This window comes from Strongylocentrotus purpuratus, unplaced genomic scaffold (assembly GCF_000002235.5).
Source record: "Strongylocentrotus purpuratus isolate Spur 01 unplaced genomic scaffold, Spur_5.0 spur5_scaffold_5, whole genome shotgun sequence".
NCBI classification, from domain to species: domain Eukaryota; kingdom Metazoa; phylum Echinodermata; class Echinoidea; order Camarodonta; family Strongylocentrotidae; genus Strongylocentrotus; species Strongylocentrotus purpuratus.
In genome coordinates, this window is record NW_022145611.1 from 38,641,258 (window position 1) to 38,666,658 (window position 25,401).

General features: G+C 35.6%; 2 protein-coding genes across 2 annotated transcripts; both read right to left on the minus strand.

The window, feature by feature from the left end:
• Positions 1-2,848: 2,848 nt before the first annotated feature.
• On the minus strand, positions 2,849-4,424 carry LOC100888885 (retinol dehydrogenase 13). Its single transcript, XM_011675218.2, has one exon. It carries the CDS (start codon positions 4,272-4,274, stop codon positions 3,462-3,464), a length of 813 nt encoding a protein of 270 aa, XP_011673520.2. The 5' UTR covers positions 4,275-4,424; the 3' UTR covers positions 2,849-3,461.
• Positions 4,425-5,231: 807 nt separating this feature from the next.
• On the minus strand, positions 5,232-22,376 carry LOC115919076 (cleavage and polyadenylation specificity factor subunit 2-like). The gene is made up of 20 exons (XM_030999111.1): positions 22,250-22,376; positions 20,307-20,518; positions 19,935-20,094; positions 19,475-19,580; positions 18,275-18,520; positions 17,631-17,719; positions 17,134-17,232; positions 16,577-16,699; positions 15,895-16,062; positions 14,917-15,017; positions 14,070-14,169; positions 13,641-13,805; positions 13,180-13,216; positions 12,632-12,680; positions 11,973-12,060; positions 11,310-11,444; positions 9,962-10,160; positions 8,793-8,872; positions 8,051-8,185; positions 5,232-7,031 (listed from the first exon to the last, which is right to left on the minus strand). The coding sequence occupies exons 2-20, from the start codon at positions 20,453-20,455 to the stop codon at positions 6,939-6,941; spliced, it is 2,322 nt and encodes a 773-aa protein (XP_030854971.1). The 5' UTR covers positions 20,456-20,518; positions 22,250-22,376; the 3' UTR covers positions 5,232-6,938.
• Positions 22,377-25,401: the final 3,025 nt, after the last annotated feature.

Consider the following 25,401-nt stretch of genomic DNA (forward strand, 5'->3'; position numbering starts at 1 on the left):
TGCCTGCGCTGCGTGTCCACTGTCTGCTAGACTTGTTGTGGTTCAATAAACTTTTCGTTTTCACGGGCAAGGGGCTTCCCCTATTCTACGGTAACGGTCTAGGACCATGGACTTACTAACTGCAAATATTGATTGCTGACAATAAAAATGGGATAAAGTAAAGAAAAAATATTAATAAAATGGGATAAAGCAATTAAAGATTCATGGAAAGAATATCAGAGACCTCACGCTACATCACCAACGGTCCTGTTAAAATATGTTAAACCTATTTAATATCACAAAGACAATAGTTCACATTTATCACTTTTCCTCTTTCTCTATTTTTTTAAAACAGATTTTGCATTCTCTTAAGATATGCTCTTCTTGTTGTATACCTTCATTAATGTTTTTTTTCTTCAAGTTCTGGTTCTTGTTTGGTACAATTCAACATTACTGGTGGAGTAAAATGAATTGGATTGGGTGTGCGCATGAAATAATACTACATGTACTAATAAAGCCATTTTGATTGAGCTATGAATGAAATGGCGAGTTGGCTCAGTCAGTGAAGCATCTGCCTGTCAGACCAAAGATCTCAAGTTCCCACCCATGCGGATGACTGAAGCCTACATGTTAACGTGCCCCTCCCCTTGTTTCATAGACGCAGGCTAAGTGGAAAACACTCCGTCCCTCGGTTAGGACATTAAATGGAGGCCCGTGTACAGGAAAGTCACCACCCTTGTACGTTAAGAATCAACTGCACTATTTGTATATTAGAGTAGGGAGAAACCCCGGTATATTGGTCCACCTGCACAACTCAATCAGGCCGAGTATATACGGCATGTGCAAGAATCTTCAGTATCGAAGGAGGCAGATATCTGTTATAGACATTGGTCAGAAGTTTCAGTCTGTCAGAATTTTGGGAAGATAGGGGATTTAAATGAGTCTTTTTTAAATCTAATTTCAATGTATGTTTTGTGATATCTCCTGTTTGGATGAGCGAGTTACAATGTGTAGGAGGTATCAGACTGGACTGGACATACGCTACACACAGTTACTTTGGTGCCTATTTCTATTATAGTCACAATGGGATTGTTGAATCAACTAAATGTTATGTACCATGCCTTGCCTTGTAAGCAGTGACTACATAATAGTACATATTCTAAGTTTTCCGTGTTCTGACACTTACATACTTAAACATGTAAGTCCAAATAAAAAAAATTAAAAAATTAAAAAATTGTTGACCCATGTACAATATCATTGTTTATCTCGAGAGAAAGAGAGAGAAAGAAGAGAGAAAGAGAGAGAAAGAAGGAGGCAGAGGATTAAAAGGAAAAGAATGCAAATTATCTTCATAAAATATTAAAAAGAAATCTATATAGATTATGTACCTCTTCATTAGCAAAATCTGTGTAAGTAGGATTAAAATATAGTATGTCATTGATCAGATGCATCTAGCAAACAGATAAGATGTCATTTTAATGGATAAGTGCCAGTCAGTTGCCTATATAGATATATACCAAAGGAAATGCAAACTTAAAAATTATTTTTTTATTTAAGTTGAGTACCACCATCATCTGCTTTCGTAACTTTTCATCAGTGGTCTTTTTTCTTTTTGTAACTAATAGGTCATCAAATTACACACTAATTAAATTAAGTAAAAATAAAAATCACACAGTAATGCTATCATTGGAAGGAAATTCTAATTGTAAGCATGTCATCAGCTTTTCAAACCCTGGTGTAATATTTTAGAAAAAACATCCACAGGGAGAAACAAATGCAAATGTTGACAATTTTTTAAAACGAAATTAAAACACTTGAAATCGCTATCTTAACTTAAATCCTACAATTGCAATTCAATTAAAAAAATATTCAAAAAATAACTATAAGAAGCCAAGTAGCAAATTGTTATTAGCTAATTTCAACACTCAAAATAATTTTATTGACAAGACAAAGTAAATGTACAGTATAATGCACTGACTTTATATGTCTGCACATTAATTGAAATTTATTAGATCAGCCATGAAACGAAATAAATGTCTAAAAAACTAATATACAATAAAGATATACCCAACATTACAAGCTATCTACTACAAATATTATGCTTATAGCATTTAAAGAGTACAACATAAGAACTTATGGAAGTGCCTGGTGCATTCCAGAAGACAAAATCAGAATTTACTTCATAAGGTGTAAAGATGTTTCAGATGGTTGTTATATAAACTGATAAAAGCTTTTTCAAATATTTCACTATTTCAAATCTATAAAAATACAAAAAACAAATACACTTGTTGACAAAATGTACCTGTTAATTAGCCCAAAATAAAACAAATCAACAAAAATACCTAATCCCCCAACTGGCCCAAGTAAGAAATGCATTGTGTTGCTGAAATAATTAACATTGCCAACCTCTAGATGGCGCTACACCACTCTCTTATTTTGGTCCATGGTTTGGACAATGAATACAACTTCATATTGTCCAAAGTTTCCATTTTTAAATTTAATGATCTGACAAGGTAACAAATGGATAAAAATCGAAATGATATATAAAAAAAGACAAATAGACAGGGCAATGTATTCAATGTACTTGTATCTATTGACATTTATTTTCTTCTGAACATTACAATATTAAACACACAATGTTTATATATAAATTGTATTATATATGTAACAATGATTTCAACATAGATTATACATTTAATAATTCAGATACATGAAGGCAAAAACCAGAAAAGCATAGCTTGAGTTGGGAACGCCCATAATAAGTTAACACAGTTACTGAGAGAACTTTATAGATATTATTATGAAAATTACATATTGTATAACAGAACGTTGATAGGAAAGAAAAAATAGTAAATGGAAGAAAAAAAATAAGAAGAGAATTAAGTATAGGAACTTGAAGGCATGTTCACTTAAAAAGAAAAAGTTAACTCTGTCTGCGATTACATCATAAAAATATCAAAGTACTACAAGTTGTGTACTACAAATAATGTGCTAATATAGGCGCACTATATAAGAATTAATGCAAGATCTGTCCAGAATACATGTACATGTAGTTATGCTCCATAAACAAGAGATAAGAGTTATATAGATATCGGATGAAAAATTGTTGAGTATGGCACTTTGAAATATTTACAAGACACATTTTAAATCATAAGAGAATCAAATAAGTATTACATGTACAAAACATTGAAAAGTGATGATAAAAATACAGCTGAAAATTATCATCTTTTAAAGTCCAATAAATCCAAGTAACTATCCTTTTGTGATGCATGTTTATAATAACATTAATCTACAGACATGTATATTATCAACTCCATAGACAATCACAAAAAGGAAAAACAAATAAATCAAAGTAAAATTCAAATTAGGAGTGAACATTTTATTCAAATAGTATCATTACTTTGCGAATGAATCTAAAATAATATTCACTAAAGTTTATGACAATAGTACACAAAACCTGCATATCAAATTTAAACAAACATCTAGTCATACTGTGCACCAGTTATGTCCACAAGGTGTTTCCAAAGTTTCCCTCTGAGCTGATTGTCATAAGCTACTGCTGAGGCCCTAGTTTTTCTCATATCCACAAAATACTCCCCAGTGACATCTTCAAATTTTGCATCAGTTGCAAGATGAAATTCATTATCTGCCTCGTCAGTGGGAATTCCTATTGCTCCCCATACCTTCAGTAGCATCTGGGTATTGACAGTTCCTGGGTCTAAACAGTTCACTGTGATGCCATCTTTACGGAATCGTTCAGCCATGTCTATGGTGAACATTATATCACATAGTTTCGACTGCTCATATGCTTTATCACCCTTGCCATAATCATGTTTGAGCTGTAAGTTATCAAGATCAAGAAAACTGGACTGGGAGATGGAACTGACATTAACAATCCTGCTTTTATTACCAGCCTTTAGGAGGTCCAGAAGGAGAGATGTCAGCAAGAAAGGTGCCATGACATTCACAGCAAAGGTCAATTCATATCCATCATTTGATTCCTGTCTCTTCTTCTCATACACACCAGCATTGTTGATTAGGACGTCAATGTGCTTTTGAGAGGCGTGGAGCTCATCTGAGAGACGGCGGATATTTGCCAAACATGCGAGATCAGCAATGTAGCCTTTGATGTTTTCATTACCTGTTGCCTTTTTGATGTCCGCTACGGTGGCTTCAACCCTCGCCAGAGCTCTGCCGTGAACAAGGACTGTCGCGCCGGTCTTAGCAAGTTGGAGAGCCGTGTGCTGCCCTATGCCATTTGTAGCACCCGTTACTAAGAATATGCGGCCATTCATCTTGGAAAACCACTGAGCAGCTTGTTGTAAAATTAACGCCACTTTTCGTGGTGTTTTTAATGATTGTCAGGTAAAATATCACGTCAAAGACCTTACTCCTAAAGCTAGTAAGTTAGCTGGCAGTCGTCAACAGTTTTTACAACTAGGCTCAATCCCAGACGCAAGTTTTGGAGAAGGGAACCGTTTCTACAATTTCTACTCTAAATAATGTCTTATTATGGCAGTAAATTATGAAATTAATTTTTCAAACATTTGAATTTATTTACACACGCAAAATCAGTAAACATTCATATCATATTAAGTGAAGAGGTATACAGAAAATCAATAACATGAAAGAATAAAGTAAGAAAGAAACTGAGCTCCAGACTATATTGCTGAGGGGGCGTGGCACCTCATGCACATGTACATGTACATTTCATCCTCTCCCAATGAAACCCTATTATATCCTATAATTGAGTTATAAAAATTGCAACCCTCTACTTTAGAAATGCTTATTTTTAATGTGTTTCATGTGGTATAGGGTACTAAGCATCAGTACCCTCCACAATCCCAGTATTACTACATGCATATTGCATTCAAATTAGTATTGGCATCAATCATTCCATAAACAATACACAAATATTTAGCAGCAAATATCACTGACCTCCACTAATTATGCCTCTCTCTATTCTATTACTCAATCCCCATCTCCCCCCCCCCTCTTTCTCTCCCTCCATTTCTCTCTCTTCCCTGTTCCCACAACCACTTTCTCTCTCTCTCTCTCTCTCTCTCTCTCTCTCTCCCTCCCTCCCACCCTCTTCTACATCCACATTTATCTGCTAACGAATGTACCCTACACTCAATATGAGACTAAGAGTAACACATTCCATCCATTTTGAGCTTAAATTAAAATGGATAGTTCATGAGCATGTTTTTTTATCACACAAAGTAGTCTCAAATAATGTCACAAAGAACAAATTTTCAGATTTTCTCAAAAAATTTATTACAAATTTACACCACAAAACATCTGCACTTAATCATATGCGGAGACATGAGATAAAGAAAATGTACAATTGATCAGATGGCAAATCATATGTCTACCGGATCCAGGATCTGATACATTGTTAATTCTTCATGCACACTATGTACCAGCAAGAAAATCAGCAGATATCAGTAATCTTATGAAAAATGCCATGGCATGGATATGTATAATGTGTATGTTCATTCCATTCCCCCCTATATTCATTGGTACTTTCTTGATACTTTATGATTTAGGATTACTCTCTTCTTTAGTTCAAGAAATGGCTTTGCAAGGAAGGAGTGTGTATCTGAACAATTGAACAGAACCAGTATTCAACACTGGTTATGTGTAGAAAAGGTCAATTGCAGGTGATTTAAATATTTTAATTCCATGTCAATCATGAATGTTCCACAAATATTTAAAAGAATACTTCTCAAATTGTATTTTCTTGGTTTCTTTCTCAAATCCATGGGAAACAAAGCAACATATACAGAACCCACAGAAAGGCAGGTGACATTTCTAGACAGGTTGTACAACATGAATATTCTTCTTCCTAGTAGGCAATAGAAGAGACCACACATGGGTGGCTTTTAGAGAGAGAGAGAAAGAGACAAAGCGAGAGTGAGAGCGTGCCACTTATACATATATGAGGATTTTTTTTTTTCTTAAGCCCACTTGCCACTGGCTCTTGTTTTCAATTCATATCATCAAACTTGTTGTAAAAAAACATTGGTCCCTGTATTACCACAAGCTTCAGGCAGTGTTTATTTGCCAAGTTAGTGACAAAATGAATTATCATGAAATGGTTAAATACTGTACATACAGCCGAGGTTTATAATATGATCTTCTTTTCTCTCCATACACAGTGGCATACTGGAGTGCCGTGCAAAGTGGAATTGCTAGAGATTGGTGTGTGGTGTTAATGCAACACTCAATGACAATGCTACATTTAACTTATGCTTCTAGTATTCTCAATCTTACTTAATCCAAATCTTAATGTGCACATCTCACTCACAATATCCTTTGTTTATCAGTCTGATTTACTAAAGATTTGTCTTCATAAATATTTACTCATATTGACCTTAATCAATCTTTAAAGAGTAAACTTTAGTCAAGGATGTGGTAGAGCTCCTATCTTTCGCAGACCAAAGTTCAGTGCAATATTTAATGTATCAGCCAGCTCTCCTAGCACTACCAGTAACTGCCAGGTTGTGTGCAATATCAATTCTTGCTCAGTAAAGATCTCAATTTACAGAAATCTGACATGCCTTTCAAGACAGAAGTAAAGTCATTGTATCTTTGGTCTCTGTATCATCTTGCAAAGGTAGAATTATCTTTAGACCTCCACTCCAGTATCCAGACTGAAACCTTCGTTTGTTCACGGATGATCTCTGAACTCAGGGATTCCTGATACCATCCTAAGGCATCCATACTATCAACACTTTTCATTCCACTGTTCAAGGTTTCCCCTGCTGACATGCTAATTCCATTGTAATTTATACACAGATGTCAGACAGACAGGCAAAGATGGAATCCTTTCGGAGGTAGAATAGCAATACATTAGGTGACCTGTCACAGCATAGCTTTCTCAATTTCTTTTTATGCAGTGGAAGCCTGGGAATATACGTGGGTGGAAGTCTTCAAGGTGCTATGTTAGGCTTTCCTCATACAATGGCATACTGCTCATACAAAAGTTCCCTAACAGTGTAGTAATCATCACACACAGCTCCTTCCAGAGTCAGATGGCCTTTCTCATTCTGAAAACAAAACAAAGAAAGAAGGGGTGATGGAGAGACATTTCAGTTAGATAGTATTATATTCCACATACTAAGAATCTTGCTCTACGATTGGTCAAAAGTAAATCACGTGATGAAAGATAGTTTGCCCATCATTGCTGGGAAAGCAAAAAGTTTGTTACACTGTGTAGATAGTACTACTATCTACACAGTGCAACACACTTTCACTGAAGATAGAAGTACTACCTACACAGTGCAACGCACTTTAATTGTATACGTTGCGTATTGCTCTCCTTTTTAAGCGCTTTTAGTGCTAGTACGCGATACTAATGCGCGAACTATGGTCACACCATCATATTGCATACACTTTACGTTTCGTACACCGTTTGCTCGATGTTAATTGATGACTTGTTGCTCTAAAATGACGGAAGAAGTCAAATGTTTCCGATGTGGAATATAAAGCAAATAATCACCTTTTGGTTTCAGGCGATGGCAAACTATCACTTCCTCTGCGATCTGAATGTACACGCTATCTTTCCTCAGCTTTGCTTTGCAAAGATAGCTACATCCAGATCGCCTCGAAAGTGATAGTTTGTCTCATCACCTTCACCAATGGTACTTATTCGCTTAATAGTCATTCTGATTTCTTCCTTGTTAAAAAGGCAGTGATCAAATTAAAGACTGCCCTGTTCAAACTACTTTTTCGAACATTTTAATGAAATCATATAATCAAAGATAAAATCAATAGCGCTACACTTATGTCTATATAATGTTTCACTGCATATTATCTTTTAAATGGCTTAGAAAGCACAATTCTGGACAAAAGGTATCATATTGGTCATACATAATACTATTATTTTTCCTATTCAAAATAAATTAATAAATTTACATTGTGGCATATCTATATTTACAAGCATAGTAAGGATGATATTGATGACCACAAAGATGACAATGATGATGAAGAGGAAAGGGAGAATGCGGATGATGATGATGACAATGACAGTGGATGGATTGCACATTAAACTGATTTATTTCCTCACCCTTTTGATGGCGACAGTGTTATTACATACAAGTACACCTCCTGTGAACTCTGCTCTGATTCCATTCTTAGCCAGCACCTGCTTGAAGTCTAGGAACCTTGGTGGGTTGACATACACCTGCCGATGGGGTGTTACCTATAATCCCATCAAAAGAAAACAAGAATCATACCGGTATATAAATCAATCAAAGTTCAAATACTCTGATTAATTAAAATTACATTGTACCATCAAGTGATTCCACCAACTCTTCATGAATTTCATCATTCCTCTTTGTCACTAAAAAGCAAACTCCAGTACAAGAATAAATGTTTTTTATTATTTCTTTCTTCATCATTCAATAGGAAAATTTGAAGATGACACAACATAGGAGCAAAATATATTTGGTTTAGAATCTCAAATCTAGTCTTATAACACATAATGCATATCTCATTCCATTGTTAAATTTTGTGCTAAATGAATAGGTTGTAAATATATATATATAAAAATAGAAAATCCTATTATAACAGAAGCATTATCATGCCTGCTTAAAATTGCGTCCATTTAAAGTGATCAGATGCATAAAATCAAGGAAACATTTTAGAAAATAAGAAACTACAGGTCATAATGCCTTCTACTTTCTTAATAATAATAATAATAATAATAGTCACATTTGCATAGCGCTTAATACACGCTCCCATACACACTTCACACATAATGATGATAATCCGACACACCAGTGATTTCTTGTAAAAAATGAACCCACCTCGTTTGTTTGGACAGCATCAAGCACAGGAATGATATCATCTTCATCATCACTTGAATCTTCACTCTCATTTCCAAGTCCTGGTAAAAGGGATTAACAAGAAAACAATCTTGAGAGAATGTATATGTATCTGTAAAAAAAGTCTCCAACAATATATCAATTCAGTGTTGGAAACGTTTGTGGTCAACCACTGTCTCCCAAATCAAACAGATGCTCTGATCCAATTAGTTTTCAGCATGGAAACAGACGTTTGGGTAGGATTATCGGATCGAAAAAAAGACAACATGTTACTTTACTTCATAGACTATATTGAGAATATTAATAGAAAGTTACATCCTATCTACGGTAATCATTAAAGAAAAGAATGATTTCATTGGAGATGGATCATTCATTCAATAGGAAAGTGTTACTGTTCTTTAAAAACCCCAGTCACACCGGACCAACAATTGAGAACAAAAATGTTACCCCAAATGGACAAGAGTTGATCAGTTGGAGTCTGCTTGCTATTAATTAGGACCGCTGTTCATAAGGACCGCTATTCATAAGGACCGCTATTCATAAGGACAGCAATTCATAATTTGAAAAAAGGGTCATTATTCATAATTAAAGAAGAGGGTCGCTATACATAATACAAAATCAGGGTCATTGTTAATAGGGGTTCCTATTCATAATACAAATTTGTTAATGCTAAAGACCAGTATATTTTCATTAGGACCGCTATTCATAAGGATCGTAATTCATAATTTGAGAAAAGGGTCATTATTCATAAGGACCGCTATTCATACTCAAAGAAGAGGGTCACTATTTATAATGCAAAAACAGGGCCGTTATTAATAGGGGTCCATATTCATAAAACAAATTTGTTAATGTTAAAGACTAATATTTTTTGGTGTAATTTATCTTTTTCATTCTTTCTACATATTATCAATATTAAAGACTAAATATATTTTTCTCTGTAATTTTTTTTGGGGGGTTTTGTTTCTTCTAATGTTAACTAAATCATCACTCATGTGAATCATTCCTTTGAATGTATAAGAACATTACTTGTATTTTGTTCTATTAACTCAACTGTAAATTATGCACAATTCAACATCATGTTGAGACATACGTTTGTTTTTAATAAATACCAAAATGAATGAATCTATAGCTTCTATAAGAGAAAACCATACCAAGTCCAGGAGTTTTCTTCTTCTCATCTCCAAAACTCTTCTCATCTCCATTGGGTGAGCTATCTGATCCTTTGATAGCCTTGCCTGCAAGCTTGTCTCCTGCAGACTGTAGATCTAAACATCCATCAATCCAAGATAACTCTGTATCACGGGTCTTAGAGAAGAGCAGAGAGCTCACAAGACTGTCCTTCAGTTTCACCTAGTAAAATTTTTAAAAAGACATTTTGAGATATCAATATCAAATCTCCCTTTGAAGACTAAATTGAAACATGATGACTGAATACATCCAAAACAATCATCCATTGGAAATACAAATTAACAAGTTCAATACTCAACCCCCATGTATAAATGCCAATGTGATAGTTGTCAAGGAGGGATGATTACCAATGAAGAAATTTGCAAGGGAGATGTCCTAGGATCAGTGACAAAATGTGCAGGGATCCAACTGTATTGCACACAAATGGGCTACAGAGTATTAAAATAGAAACTTGACAATTTGTCAGCTCACACACTAATGATACAGGGTTAAACTCAATATCAATACAAGGGGTAGAATCTTGAGAATTATGTGGATGAATGAAAACAAAAACTAGATGGAACTTCGACTGCGCGCAGTCGAAAATGATGCCTCCGTCATAGAGCAATTTTACAAACCAAAACAGAAGAAATTTGTCAAATTCAAGTTCAATTGTAATCCATTAACAGGTTCTCAGAATATCGTGATTACAAGCAATTTCTCATATACATATATGACCCTTTGATCTTTGACCTCATGACCCTAAAAATCTACTCAGTTCATTGGCTCTGCAAGATGTCCTGAGTTAAATAGTAATCCATCTGTCAGTTCTAACGAGAATGCGTTCACAAGCCATTTTTGCATACATAATGAGCCCATGACCTTTGAGCTTTGACCTCATGACCCAAGAATCTACTCAATTCATTGGCTCTGCAAGATACATACATGATCTACGTTTGGCAGGAATCCATCAATATGTTCTAATGATAATGCGATCACAAGCTTTTTTTGCATACATAATGAGCCGCATGACCTTTGGCCTTGACCTCATGACCCCAAAATCGAAACAATTCATCGGCTCTGCAAGTAACATACATGACCTAAGTTTGGCAGGAATCCATCAATCGGTTCTTCAGATAACGCGATCACGAGAACGGGACGTACGGACAACCCGAAAACATAATGCCTCTGGATACTTTGTAACGGAGGCATAAAAAGGGACAGACAGAAAGAGAGAGAGATAGGGGTGTGATGAAAGAGAGTGACAGACAGAGAGATAGAGAGAGAGAGAAGGGGAGAGAGGGAGAGACAGAGAGAGATAAGATTACTGACCTGATAGATATGACTCTCCATAGTAGCATCACAGATTTCATTCATTCTTGGAATGAAGACTTTGACTCCAGCAAGCTGTAAATGACAGTATTCAGCTAGATGCTGTGTGGCATTCATCTGACCCCGAACCAACACCTAGAATTATAAAGAAGAGAGAAAAGTTATTCAAAATGTTTTCTCATTGTGATGTGTATCTATATATGAATTATTTGTTGGTTTATATTTACAAAATATTAGTAATAATAATAACACATAGATTATGAGATAATTCATGTCAATCATCAAAGACATTAAAAAACATTTCTTTGTAATCAGGTCTGATGACATTTTTTACAACATTTCAGCTTTGACATATTTTAACAATTCAAAGAATACCAAGTTCTTTTATGTGACATTTACAAAATGAATAAAAAATATATATCAATCAATCAATCAAATAGTGTAAGGAAGCTCAATGCTCTACAGCATCATGATATATTAATGAAATTATTGATATTCAAAAAGGGTACAATAAACAAAAAGGGAGAGGGATGAAAAAAAGAAACATATAATTGTAATTTATTTTGTATGGATATCCAGGAAATAATGGGCAGAAATTAAAAAGAGAGTAGCAAAGAATCAGAAAGTGTCATATTATATTCCAGGAAAATCCTAAAATATTACCAATTGTCTTGGTTTGACTTGAGTGATAAGCTTCTTCATTGATTCCCCATCTGAACGACCTTCAAAATCAATGAAGGTTATAGAACATCTGCAAGACAAAACAAAAAATAGTTGATTAGTGATGAACCAGAATTATGACAAGGATGAAGCTGGGTGTTGGTTTTACAATTCATATGTTCCATAATTGTTCCAATATTCTAATATCAACAGCTGAAAACTAAACGATTTCATGACAATTTGACTTTTGACCTTTTGATCACATATCATGCTAGTTAATATGTCACTTATCATGCACATAAGAGCCCAATGTCAACTCCATTTTGTGATGTTAAGGAAACTGGGAAAGGTAGAGAAATATTTGGAATACTTTTCACACAAATGCCTTGAAAAGGCAAATTCATTAATCAAATGTTGTTTTGATCCTTCATCACAGACCAGCTTAAAATATTAAATGCTTGTCTTCTATCAAATGCCAGAAAAAATAGAAAATTCCTCATTGAGTATCCATTGAATTTTGAATAAATACTACACAAAAGCAATAACTTTTGCCACAACAATTCACAGATACTATGCATTACTTTGAGGTATTATAGGGGATTGTATTCACTTTGAAAGAAAGCAAAACAAAAGTAAACAAAAACTATGATTTCATCACTTACTTCACATCCACAATGATCTGGCTTGCTATGCACTTTGTTGGTATGTCACCTGATAAAAAAAAAGAAAAGATAAAAACAAATCAAATCAAACACTTCATGCGTTGTCATATTCTAAATTGGAATAATTAACGTCTTTAAAACATAGGTAAATTTAATAAAAACTCTCTCTCTCTCTCTCTCTCTCTCTCTCTCTTCCTTTATAGACTCTCTGGTCAGAGTTTATTCATACCTTTTTTTTTATCACAACTTTTCAGTAATCACTTCTTCCTTCCCATTCCTTCTTCTTCTTCTTCTTCTTTGGGGGGAGGGGGGGGGGGGGAGGGCGGACAAATTATAACGCAGATGAAAAGCTATCGTCAGTTTTACATTGATCTTTATCTTATCATTTCTTTCCTGTTCTTTGTCCACTACCTTTCCTTTATTCATATGAGTCCTACAAGTGTGTCATTTTGAAATTATTAATAAAATAACATCCTTTTCTCAAAAGCTACTGAGTCCAACATTGTGAAAAATATGAAAGATTCAAAGCTTCATCACAGTATTTTTACCTTCAGCTGCATCTTCAAAGTCAGCATTCTCTTCTTCCTGCAAGAAGAAATAAAGCAATGGAGAATATCCTATTCAGATTAGTTCAATTAGAAATAACACAATGAGCATATCAAACTTCATTCATCTATTATTCCATTAATGCATAGATCTATGCTTTGATCCACCAATCCAGTCAAGAACCCAACCATATTGACCCTTCCATTATCTACCCATCCATCTCGACCTACCTTGACTTCTTTCTCTTCCTCCGTCTGTAAGATCTTTTTGACTATGTAGTCTTCAGACTCGATGATCTTACCATAATCACCCACCCACCCACCCATCCATCCATCCACCCATCCACCCACCCATCCATCCATCCATCTATCCATCCATCCATCTATCCATCCATCCATCTATCTATCCATCCATCCATCTATTCATCAGCGTATCAATCCATACACCATCCATCTTGACCTACTTTGACTTCTTTCTCTTCCTCTGTCTGTACGGTTTCTTTGATCATATAGTCTTCAGGTTTGATGACTTCACCATAATCATCCCATCTTAATCGCTCTTCATGGAATGGAAACATGGGGTACGACTTCTTCACAGTCTTGAAGAAACTTGTTCCTTTCTTCCCAGTCTGTTATCACAGGTGATAAAAAGAGGATGAGATTAATAAAGAGATTAATAAATACTGTATATTTGATCAATTAGAAACACAATATGGAGAAGGCATATCCTTCCATTCAAAGAGATATAAAATGAGAAAAAATAAAGGAAAAAGAAGTTTGACAGTTATCCAATTATGTTTTGTTTTTGATGTTTGACATACTTAAGCATACAAATAGTTTGTTTTAAAAATAGTGAATGAATGAATCTCTGTTTTACACTATCCTTTACTCACATCTGTATTCATCATAAGATCATGCTTGGTCCTTGATCTTCCCATGTCATCTACCTCCATCTCTTCTTCACTCTCATCACTCGAATCTCCTTCTAATCTCCTGAAAAACAAAGACAAACATTATATTTGTGCACATTTATCATGTCCATATTTTCCAATTTTATTGAATGTAAAATAGAATCTCAATCCAGCTTCTAGCTGTGATGATTTGTAGTTATTAATAAATCATGTTGAATCAAACCAAATAAAACTAGATGAATCTCCGCCATGAAGCGATTTTAAAAACCAAAACAGAAGCAATTTTTAAAATTTAAGTTTGATTGTAATCCATTGAAAGGTTCTCAAATATTATGATTACAAGCTATTTTTCATATAGATGTATGACCCTATGATCTTTGACCTCATGACCCAAAAATCCAACCAGTTCATTCGCTCTACAAGATACATACATGTCCTGAGTTTGATAGTAATCCATCCATCGGTTCTAATGATAATGCGTTAACAAGCTAATCTAATCAGTTCATTAAATACATGACCCAAGTTTGGCGAGAATGCATCAATCGGTCCTTGAGATACCGCGATCACGAGAACGGGATGTACGAACAACCCAAAGACATAATGCCTCCGGCTAATTCCTTGCAGTGGCATAATGAAATATAAGTTTAGCCAATAATAACATATTGAGTACAATATGATTTTGAAATAACAAAAGTTTTCCATGAACTTCAGCCCAAAGTTTTGTATTTAATGGATTAATCCACAACCTTGACAAATAGTCTGCAAGCTGTTCCACGTCAGTCACACGTGGGAATATATAATACTCATTCCATACAAAATAAGTGATTACCTTTGGGCAGCTTCATCTACTTTTCTCTGTCTTTCTTTCTCCTTTTCATGTATCCTGTACTCATCTAATTCTTCTTTCTCAAGCTTCACTCTTTTGCTCACCTATACAAATGATTATAAAAAAACAGATCTGGTGAATTAAATGTAGTTTACACACATCTTGAAAAGACACTACTCACTGACATTATAGGCGGTGTCACACAGAAAAATCCCTTGAAAAATCCCTTAAAAATTCCTTTCAAGGGAGAATTTTCTTGTTTCGTTAGTGGGATAATTGATGACAGACAGCAATTAAGAGGATAACTAAAATCTGGATAACTAAAATCTGGATTTTTGGCCTGTGTGACACCGCCTTATAATTCAATTCAATTCAATTCATTTATTTAAAATCCATTAAAATATAACCAAAGGCATATGACATACAAACATACAAAGACAATTTGAAAATGGAATTTGAGGTCTGTGCAGAAAAAGAAGGAGTTTCGTTGAGGCACCTTTTAACAATTTACCATTTAAACATTTTAAAACAAAATTAAAAGAAAACAATCTACAAGACAAATGACATTTCATTTCTTATTACTTACTTTCATTTAGATGAAACCTCTGTGTATGAATAAACATTTAGACATAATATTCCCCTAAATAGAATAGTCATATCATTAAATATATCCAGTTCTGATTCATTTTCACAAAGCATTTTCACAATGAATATTTAACAATAATAAAGGATTTGCAATGTTCAGCCTATACATGTAAACTGCTCCAGGCTCCATTTCAATAAAAATACAATTTTAGGGTTAGGGTTACAATTAGGTTAGGGTTACATTTAGGATTGGGATAAGGTATGGTGTTGATTCCAGAGTTGTAGTGGTTGATTCTATAGTTTAACAATCCTTACACAATTGTATAACACAATTAAAGAGTACAAATTTCAGGGCATTTGCTAGCCATCATATAAACAGAAATTGAAAATACTCACCCTGAGTTTGAGTTGGTTTGGGTTAGGTGTTTCTATCAACCTCCTAGCTAGTGTACCATGTGACGTCCTGTTGGTGAGTATCACACTGTTCTTAGCATCACCACTCCATTGAATGAATAGTTCTCTTGAGTAGCCACACTCTAAATCTGGAACACTGGCTAACACAACCTGAACAGGATTCAAACAAGTGAAAACATAGTTCAAACAGTGCATTGTAATTCTGTAATATCGCTACTGTGTTAATAATAATAACAATATTGGATATTTTCTATGCAAAACACAAGGTGCTCAAGCTGCTCTACTGATTTCGTTGCTCATAACATTCAAGGAACTCCTTCCAACCAGTACCCATTTGTTGTCTCTCAGATCTAAGATAATTCATTTTCTGCACTTGAAGCTCTAGTATCGGACGTAAAATTCAATTTTTAAAAATAAAAATAAAAGCAAGTTGACCCTTGTTGGAATGCAATCATAATGAAATGTATATATATGACATAAAAACTTAAATGTTGTTGCTTGTTATGTTGCTATGATTCTTTTCTAATTTGTTGACATAAAATTGGGTGAAAGGAGACTTACATCACTTCACTCAATTTACAGGAGGATGCAATAATTCATTAACATTTTGAATCACTCCCTGATGCTTTATCCCCAATGATTCCACAAGCAGCTGTTTTCTCACCTTCGGGTCAGGAACTTTCGCTAATTCCTTGAGATTGTGACAAAGCTTGAGATGCTTAAACTGGAATGGATTGTTTCTTCTGTCTTCAAATGCTCTCATCACCTTGTCACTCATCCATTCAACCTAAAAACAAATGAGAAAGAATTTTTTAAATTTCATTTTCCTGATATCATATCATTTAACAGTGGAATCTGGACCCTTGTTGCCATGTATCACAAAAGGTTTGGTTACAAATTGCAATAACAAGTTAATTGTAATGAGACCAAACTTAAATTGCATCATTACTTTCACATCATTGTCCTTTCATATTATACATCAGTCAATTAAATTTGATCTGGTGTGATCTCGATGTAAACTTATCCTACCTTTGTAATGTAATGACTAATGATGAATACGATACAATATGAAACAAATCACAAATACGTATTTGATTTGGTTAGTTTGTATCACAATGCCGAGCAGCATATAAGTTCACTCTCATACACACTTTATTAATACAATTTTTTTCATAATGAAGTATCAATCGCACATACTGTGTCTACCTATTTACCACTTACCTGTGATTTTGCAAATTCCACAACATTGTAACTGACATTGTTGAGCATCGCTAAGTTGTAATTTCCTAACCCAGAATCCTGATTCCTCCACAGTTGGTCCTGGAACAATTAATCAATTTTGTCATTTAGTCCAGTAACAACACATCAAATCCTTGAAGGTAGAAATATTTTTAAACCACTATACCTCTCTCTGCTTTTTTCCTAAACAAACAAATTTGTATCTTCAATAATATGAATTCAACAACTGGTCTACTAGATTTCACACAAGTAGCAATGGTAATACATACATGTACAGAAATGTTTTGCAAAACACAAAGAAGCAGTAAAGCTTTTAACTGGTCAAATTATAATTTGTTAGTTAAAATGTAATTCTTTAAAATCACATTTACCAATGTTCTAAAAGAAGAGCTTTTAGAAATATCATGTAATATTCTTGATAGATATTGCTTCCTAAGATTAAATTACTGTTTTTGTTTCAAAGACCAAATCCTACTTACCAAAAGGAGTGAGAGTTCTACAACTCTGCCTGCTGTGTCAACAGATATCAGAACATTGCCTTCATTCCTCATTGTATTCAATATAATATCTGAAACCAAAAAAATACAGCAGTTGTTTAAATGTATTGAGTATATAATAGACCACACAACCTTTGTTTGCTTGCCACCATGCACGTGTATCCTACTTGGTGCATGGATATCCCGTTTTGGTGTCACCAAACAAGGATGCATATTTAAAAGCAAAATATGACAGCATGATCAAAATGGCAGGGAATGGTGGGTGTGTTTGTGAATAAAGTCACATTAATATTCCTGAAAGAATACTATGAGAAACTAATACACCTGTCCTTCTCTGAAACATATGGTTAAATATGCTTAAAAAGCCTCTCATTCAGTTTTGAACGTCTCCTGTATATAACCATCATAATGTAAAATGTCAAGAAGATTGTTTTTTTGAATATTTCTGGATACATTTAGCAAAGACAACTATAAAACATAGTTTACATAATCACTTTTGTTATATCCTCTGTTATACTGCAACCCAAACATTTTAGACTTACTTTGTATCACATCATTATTTTAAAATTTAAATGGGATCTTACCAGTCAAAGAATTGCCATGCACAAGGACCAGCAAGGACTTACCCATTAGTTTCTCATCCCTGGCCCTCCGCCTAGCCTGAACGTACGTTGCATTGAAACAATCTGTGATGAGAAGACTTGGTCTACTGATAGTCTCAAGGACTGCTCCATTAAGATGGCGCTCTTTCTTGTGATTATAGTCGACAGCATAGATGATCTCTTCCTCTCCATCCTTGACGATCTTCCAGATGGTCCCTCCGATCATGTGACCACCAGAGAGTGGTGTGATGGTCAGACCATGACCTTTGCCTATTTATTCATCATCATCAGAAAGAAAGTCAAGTCATAGAAATGATTGAATGACGCAGATAATACAAAGCATTCATTTGCAGGAACACAAATACAGTACCAACGGTTGCAAGTTCAAAAAAATGAATTAAGGAATCACAGATAATGCTTTACCCTAGCACTAATGTGCTAGTGCTTGACTTGGCTTGAACTGAGTGTAACCACTGTTATATACTTTATGCTGTACATTTCAGTTACATTTGTATCTATTTTCTGATTGATTGGGAAACAAAAGAAACTTGACAAACTCTGATACTCAACAGAACTAAATATGTTAGAATATACATCAATATTCATTTTGTACTCACTTTAAAGGTAAAGACCAGTATAGGAAACGCCCCAATTTCAAAAAATGAAATGGAAGCTCTTATTACCAATCATGTGAAAGAATATGTTTTGACTAATACATGATAAAAAATTTGCCGGGAAACCGCCTACTAATTGATATATTTGGTAAATTAGTTTATCTATTGGTGTGTGAGAGATAAACGCATGTGTCGCACACGTGTACATCTTTCTGTGTACAGTGCTTGTAACTTTACGAAGACTGGGCCAAATTTCTTGTCATTTTGATGATTCCAGAACCTTGCAGTACACACCAAAACTTATATGCTAGATGATCAACCTTTTTTGATAGATTCCACAACGTTTCTTTCACAATGCAATCGCATGACCATAACTGGTCTTTACCTTTAAGGTAGATTTGTATTGTATACCTTCAAAAGCCCTGTTTACACCAATCACAAAGACAAGATTTGTATTAAACATTTCACAAAAAGATTCATGCTCTCATAGTTCAAACGAAGTCATTAAATAAAAATGTATATCGTTTTCAGTGCAGAGGGTATAATCACACACAACACGAGGCATTTAACACTTAGATCTCCAGAACTGTTTGAGAGATGTTATTCCTACCTTTTAAGGTGACACTCTGAGAGTACTTGAGCTGAATGATCCTATCAAAAGCAGCATCAACATCATCCAGATTAAACAAATCAAACTCTTCATAGTTGTGTTTAGACTGTAGGAAAAGAATGCACGAAAAAAAGTATAGCAATTCAGTACATGTGTTTATTTGGTTATCAAACTTACAAGTCATACAAATAATATCATCTTTAAAGTGGTTGAGCAGTTTTCACTATATTCCTATTAACAAATATTTCAGCAAAGAATCAAATGTTAACAAACTATTAATCAGTCAAATCTGAAACTAGTTCACACAACACACTGATCAACAATTTCAAATTACCAGAGTTTACTTCATTTTCCAGAATAACTTCATGCCCTGATGTTATTCCTTTTGAACAGAACAACATTATATATTATAAAAACATTGATCCCTATTTTTTGTTATTACACTTTATTTTCAACTTACCTGATACAAATCATACATGAACATCTGTCCCATCTTGTAGACTGGAACAGTGGCATAGATTGGACAAGTCAGGTTACACTTGCCCACCAGATAGGGCAAGGCTCCTAGATGGAGATTGTCTGGATACGACAAGAGAACAGCGTCTACCTGGTGAATATGCCTAGAAATGGAAAAATTGATAAATACCATATAATTGAAGTAAAACATATTACAATGTCATAAACCTATATCAAGTTATGTAATTCTGGATAATTGATTTTACAAACAAACCTTACCCTTACCATAACTCTAACCTTCGGTTTAAATAAATGATCTTTAGAGCAAATAATATCATTCATTTCCACAATAGATTGTGATTTTTAGAGAACTTACTTTTTGAGTCCTTCTATGTTCTCCATGGTGAAATGTTCATCCCATCCACAGTCTAGTAGAAACCTAAACTCATCTACTTGTAGCATGTAACATGGTGGAGATTCATCCAACACCCCAGAGAATGGGGTTAGCTTGATGATAGAAGTCATCTTGACCTATTGTGACCTCAAGGCCTCATCAACTTTGGCTATGATGCTGGTATTCTTCAATCCCTGTTTAAAAATGAACAATTGAATAAATGAATGAATTTTAAGAAATCTTTCGATCATGAAGTTCATATACGACACAAGGGTCAGGGCATTTCTTCCTACCACTGTCTCAACAATGCCAAGGTCAGAGCAGAGTCATGGAGGGACGACTTCTAATAATACAGGCGCAGGCCAGGTACTAAGCTATATCTAGGCTAGACCGAAAGCTTCAGTCTCTATACCGTCGGTTGTTCCACTGAGACTACGTCTGGCTCCACTAGACCTCCGGTTATAGAGACTGAACGATCGCCTATGCCAGCCTATGTTGAAGATATCACGGCTAGATTTTAGCCGTTAGGCCCCTCCCACAAACATGAACAAACTTGCCACGGCCGTATTGTTATGCCCCCAAAATCCCCCAAAATGTCATTTTACCTCGTGCATATCCAATTTTACATTAGGCCTAGGCTATAATACATCGGTTCCACTTACTAACTTGATTGAAATAATCCGTTTAATGGTCCCTTTTAAGGAAATTATGGGTCAAAATCGACATCCATGTTGAAAATCTTGCAAGCCGTGTTAAACTCTCGCTGCCGTCAATCTCATCCCTTCTAGTCTACGCCGAAGGCAAAATGATTATGAAGGAAAAACTGTGCGCCATCTACACGTTCGTAACGGCGTTATCACAGTTTTTCCTTCATAATCATTTTTGCCTTCGGCGCAGACTAGAAGGGATGAGATTGACGGCAGCGAGAGTTTAACACGGCTTGCAAGATTTTCAACATGGATGTCGATTTTGACCCATAATTTCCTTAAAAGGGACCATTAAACGGATTATTTCAATCAAGTTAGTAAGTGGAACTGATGTATTATAGCCTAGGCCTAATGTAAAATTGGATATGCACGAGGTAAAATGACATTTTGGGGGATTTTGGGGGCATAACAATACGGCCGTGGCAAGTTTGTTCATGTTTGTGAGAGGGGCCCAACGGCTAAAATCTAGCCGTGATATCTTCAACATAGGCTGGCATAGGCGATCGTTCAGTCTCTATAACCGGAGGTCTAGTGGAGCCAGACGTAGTCTCAGTGGAACAACCGTCGGTATAGAGACTGAAGCTTTCGGTCTAGAGATCTATATCTAATCTAGGCCTAGATCTAGTATAATATATCTTTCTTCAACTAAGGACGGTTCAAATAATGAAGAATATTGGTTTGATATTATTATTAGACTGAAAATGCTGCCTGCTGAACTCAGCAGGCAGATAGTTTTGACTTTTGAAATTCAAAAGTCAAAACTATGCTAAGCCTAAGACTTAAGAGCAGTCTAAGTAGACCTAGATAATCCAACACTACAGTAGACCTACACTAGTATATGCCTCAACATTGATTACATTCAGTATTCACTCCTAAATCTTTACTAGAGTCAACATGTGATATGTGACAGATTACTGATTAGGAGTGGCATTTCAAAAAATTTATAATAACGTAATCATGGGGATTATTTATGGTTATCAGCTAGCAGCTGTAAACTCTACAGACAGTGCCACCATGACCACCATCAACCAACATGACCAATGCCAATGCCAATGCAATGGAAAGTACACAGCATTTTGCCATGATCAGATGATTTTTCTCCACTGCGCTGCACTGGCACAAGCGACAAGGCCTAGACTATGTCAACCACTACGTACACAAAATGGCTTACTTCAGGAGAATGCTAAACATATAATCTGATAAATTAAATATATTCACCAAATTACACCATAATTCTACATGAATCTTGATAGTAGACCTCTATTTTAGCAATCTTGCGAGCAGATTGAAATAGAAATGAACTCCAAACCGCGCAACATGCATGCTGAACTGCGATACCGAAAATCCGCTTTCAATTACGGTATCCTAAAAAAGCTCACAATAATAGGATTCCTTTTCTTCCTGTAGAAATTGCTTCTTATTTTATTTTATTTTTAGTTGTGCTACAAAATTGTCAACATTTGATCAGTCAGTCGTGCAGTATTGTACTGTCTTAACGTGGTGACACGACAAACGTGTTGAATCAATCATGTGACACGTACACGTCGACTAGACTCATACATGAGGTTTAAGTGTAGCAATTTTTTGCTGTTGAAAAGTTTGAAAATGTTGTCAAAGAATATAGTTTTTAGCTGGGCCTAAAAAAAAATTGATGTTGTATTGCCATTTGCGATACAACATCTTTTTGTTTTAGGCCTGGTGTACGTGTGTCATGTTTTGGAACAATCGTCGTGTGTCTCAGACAGGATGGAGTGAACACAGACGTACCCCCCCCCCCCCCCCCCCCCACCTCGATCCTCCTCCCCTGGTTAATGGCTGCTGGCAACTAAAGATGGTTTCTGTTCAATCACAAAGTAAAAGAAAGTTTTTTTCCAAGATACATACATGTTTGTTTGTTTGTTTGTTTGATTGATTTTGTTTCTGCGTTCAAATATTACAAATACAAGGTTATACATTTTTACATAAGTATTACATCCGTAGAAAATCATGTCTAATACTAATAACCATAATACAAAGCATATACAAACAAGTATAACGGATATATTTTTCATTGAATTAAAGAGATACATCGTAACAGGCGCGGATCCACGGCCGATTTTACCGGCCCGCCCCCCCCCCCCCCTAGCCCTCCAAATCGGTAAAAAAAAAAATAAGGATAGTAACATAAATGTTATCTTTTTTAAAACAAAAAACAAAAGCGCCCCCCTGCCCCCCCCCCCCCCCTCAAAAAAAATAGAAAATTAAAAAAAAATATATATATATAGGAATGAACAGAACAATTGAAACTTATTATCAAAGGATGGTGGAAGTTGCTTATTAATATACTTGAACATAATAATTGCTACTTGTATTCAAATCAAAGTTAAGAGAATAAGGGGTCAGTGTGAGCCAAATAATGTGATCCTGTACAAATACGGATAGCCCTCTTTTGTAATTTAAAAATAGAATTGATTTTTACTTGAACCACTATTTTTTTTCTTCTAGTTATCCTCTTTCGATCGAGGGACTTTATTTGTTCTTTTTTAAGGTTGTTTAATTCTCTTTCATTTTTTTCCTTTCTCACTTTCCCACTTATTTCCATCTTTTTTGTTGTTCTTCTTCTTGTGCTTCTTTTTTTTGGGGGGGGGGGGTTGGGGGGAGCTACACGCCTGGCAAGAGGGACCCCATATTATTCACACTGCAAAATTGCGTGCCTCCCCCCCCCCCCGCCCCTTTCCCGGTAAAAAAAACACCTTCTTATAATATCATCCCCTTTCTTTCTTTTCCCTACTCATTATTCTCCTTTTCCCCCTTTTTTCTCCTCAGTCTTTTCCCCGTTCTTCCTTTTCCACCTTTTCTCTCCTCTCGCTTCTCTTTCTTCCAGTTTCCTCTTCCTTTTTCTCCTCTCCCCTTTTCTCTCCTCCCTCTTTTCTTCTTCTTTCTCTCTTCCCTTTTCTTTCTTTTTCCCCTCCCCTTTCTTTCCCACTCCTTTTTCTCTTTTTCTCCCTTTTCTTTTTCTCCCTCCCCCTTTTCATAATTTTTTTTTTACCGGGGGTCACGTGCCTCCTGTGCCCCCCCCCCCCCTGAATCCGCCACTGGTCATAATATTGTGTACGCTCATGATGGCAAGCCGTTTTAATTATTCCTAATTCTTGATATTAAAAAATAGGAATATATAAATTATTAAAAAACGGATTGCCATATGCTCCAGGCACGTAGCCAGAGTTTGATGTTGGGGGGGGGGGGGCACATACATGTAATCGATCGAGGTAAAAAAAAAAGGGGGGGGGTCTAAAAAAAGTTCAACCGATCTTTGACGTTTTGGGGGGCACGTCCCCCCTGTGCCCCCCCCCCCCCCCCGTGGCTACTGCCTGATACGCTCATAACTCCCATCAGCTCGCGTAGGTTATATATTTGGCAACGTCTTTGGGTACTGAGCACTCGAAGCGTGCTCCATATTAAAGGGGGTATTTCACTTAATTCCTACGTCCTCAGTACTTTTTTTTCTTTTCTCCCTCTCATTGATTGATTGTTTGATTTTTATTCGCCATGCAACCTTCCAATATAGGCATACAGTGCGTCCCAATCACCCTTAAAATTAATAATGACACATATTTGTAAAGCGTATAGATCATCCTCTTTCATTTGATGCAGCTCATATGCTGTATTTCACGCATGAGTGATCAAAAACAAAGCGAAGAAATGGTACCAAAACGTCATTTGGCGGGTGGTATCTGAATTTCAAAGAGAAAATCACAATTCTAGAAAGTTCATTTTCTGCCCTTTTATATGATACCTCAATCAGGAAAAATGAGCCAGAAATAACAAAGTTCTGTTTGTTTAAAATAATGCTTAATTGCATTTCCTTAATTTGATTAATCGCATTCATTTTCAAAGGCTGCCTGCCGTAGAAACAAACAAAGTCGACAAAAGCCCATAGATATATCTTTGTTTCATTGACGATCCGCCATGCGCAAAAAAAGACGAAAGAGTTGATGCACAAGATGTCATATATGAATAATTCTAATGATACACTAACATGTCAATGCATGATAATTTTTACGTTTCTTTCTGCCTGCAGAAAACTAATATCCATGCTAAAAGGTTACCATTGTTAAAATGAATATTTTGAAGAGATGCTAGCGGGCAGACACGTAGCCACGGAATGGGGGGGGGGGGGCACAACCCCCCCCCCCAAAAAAAAAAAGATTGGTTGAACTTTTTTAGACCCCTTTTTTTACGTTGATCGATTACGTGTATGTGCCCCCCCCCCTAGGCGCGTACGCAGGGGGGGGGGGTTGGGGGTTGAACCCCCCCTTTGGTATTTTTATGTGTGTAAACCCCCTAAAAAAAAACTAAACCCCCCCTTTGGATTTTTTGTTTTTGTTTTC

Bases quoted from the DNA above. Each gene is read 5' to 3' on its own strand.
- LOC100888885 (XM_011675218.2), bottom strand. From the start codon at position 4,274: ATGAATGGCCGCATATTCTTAGTAACGGGTGCTACAAATGGCATAGGG.
- LOC115919076 (XM_030999111.1), bottom strand. From the start codon at position 20,455: ATGACTTCTATCATCAAGCTAACCCCATTCTCTGGGGTGTTGGATGAA. The intron at 13,217-13,640 runs GTAGGTCAAGAT...TTCTTCTTGCAG, and splicing joins AGGAAGAGAAAGAAGTCAAA to GAAGAAGAGAATGCTGACTT. The intron at 8,873-9,961 runs GTATGGTTTTCT...CCCTTTTACCAG, and splicing joins GAAGAAAACTCCTGGACTTG to GACTTGGAAATGAGAGTGAA.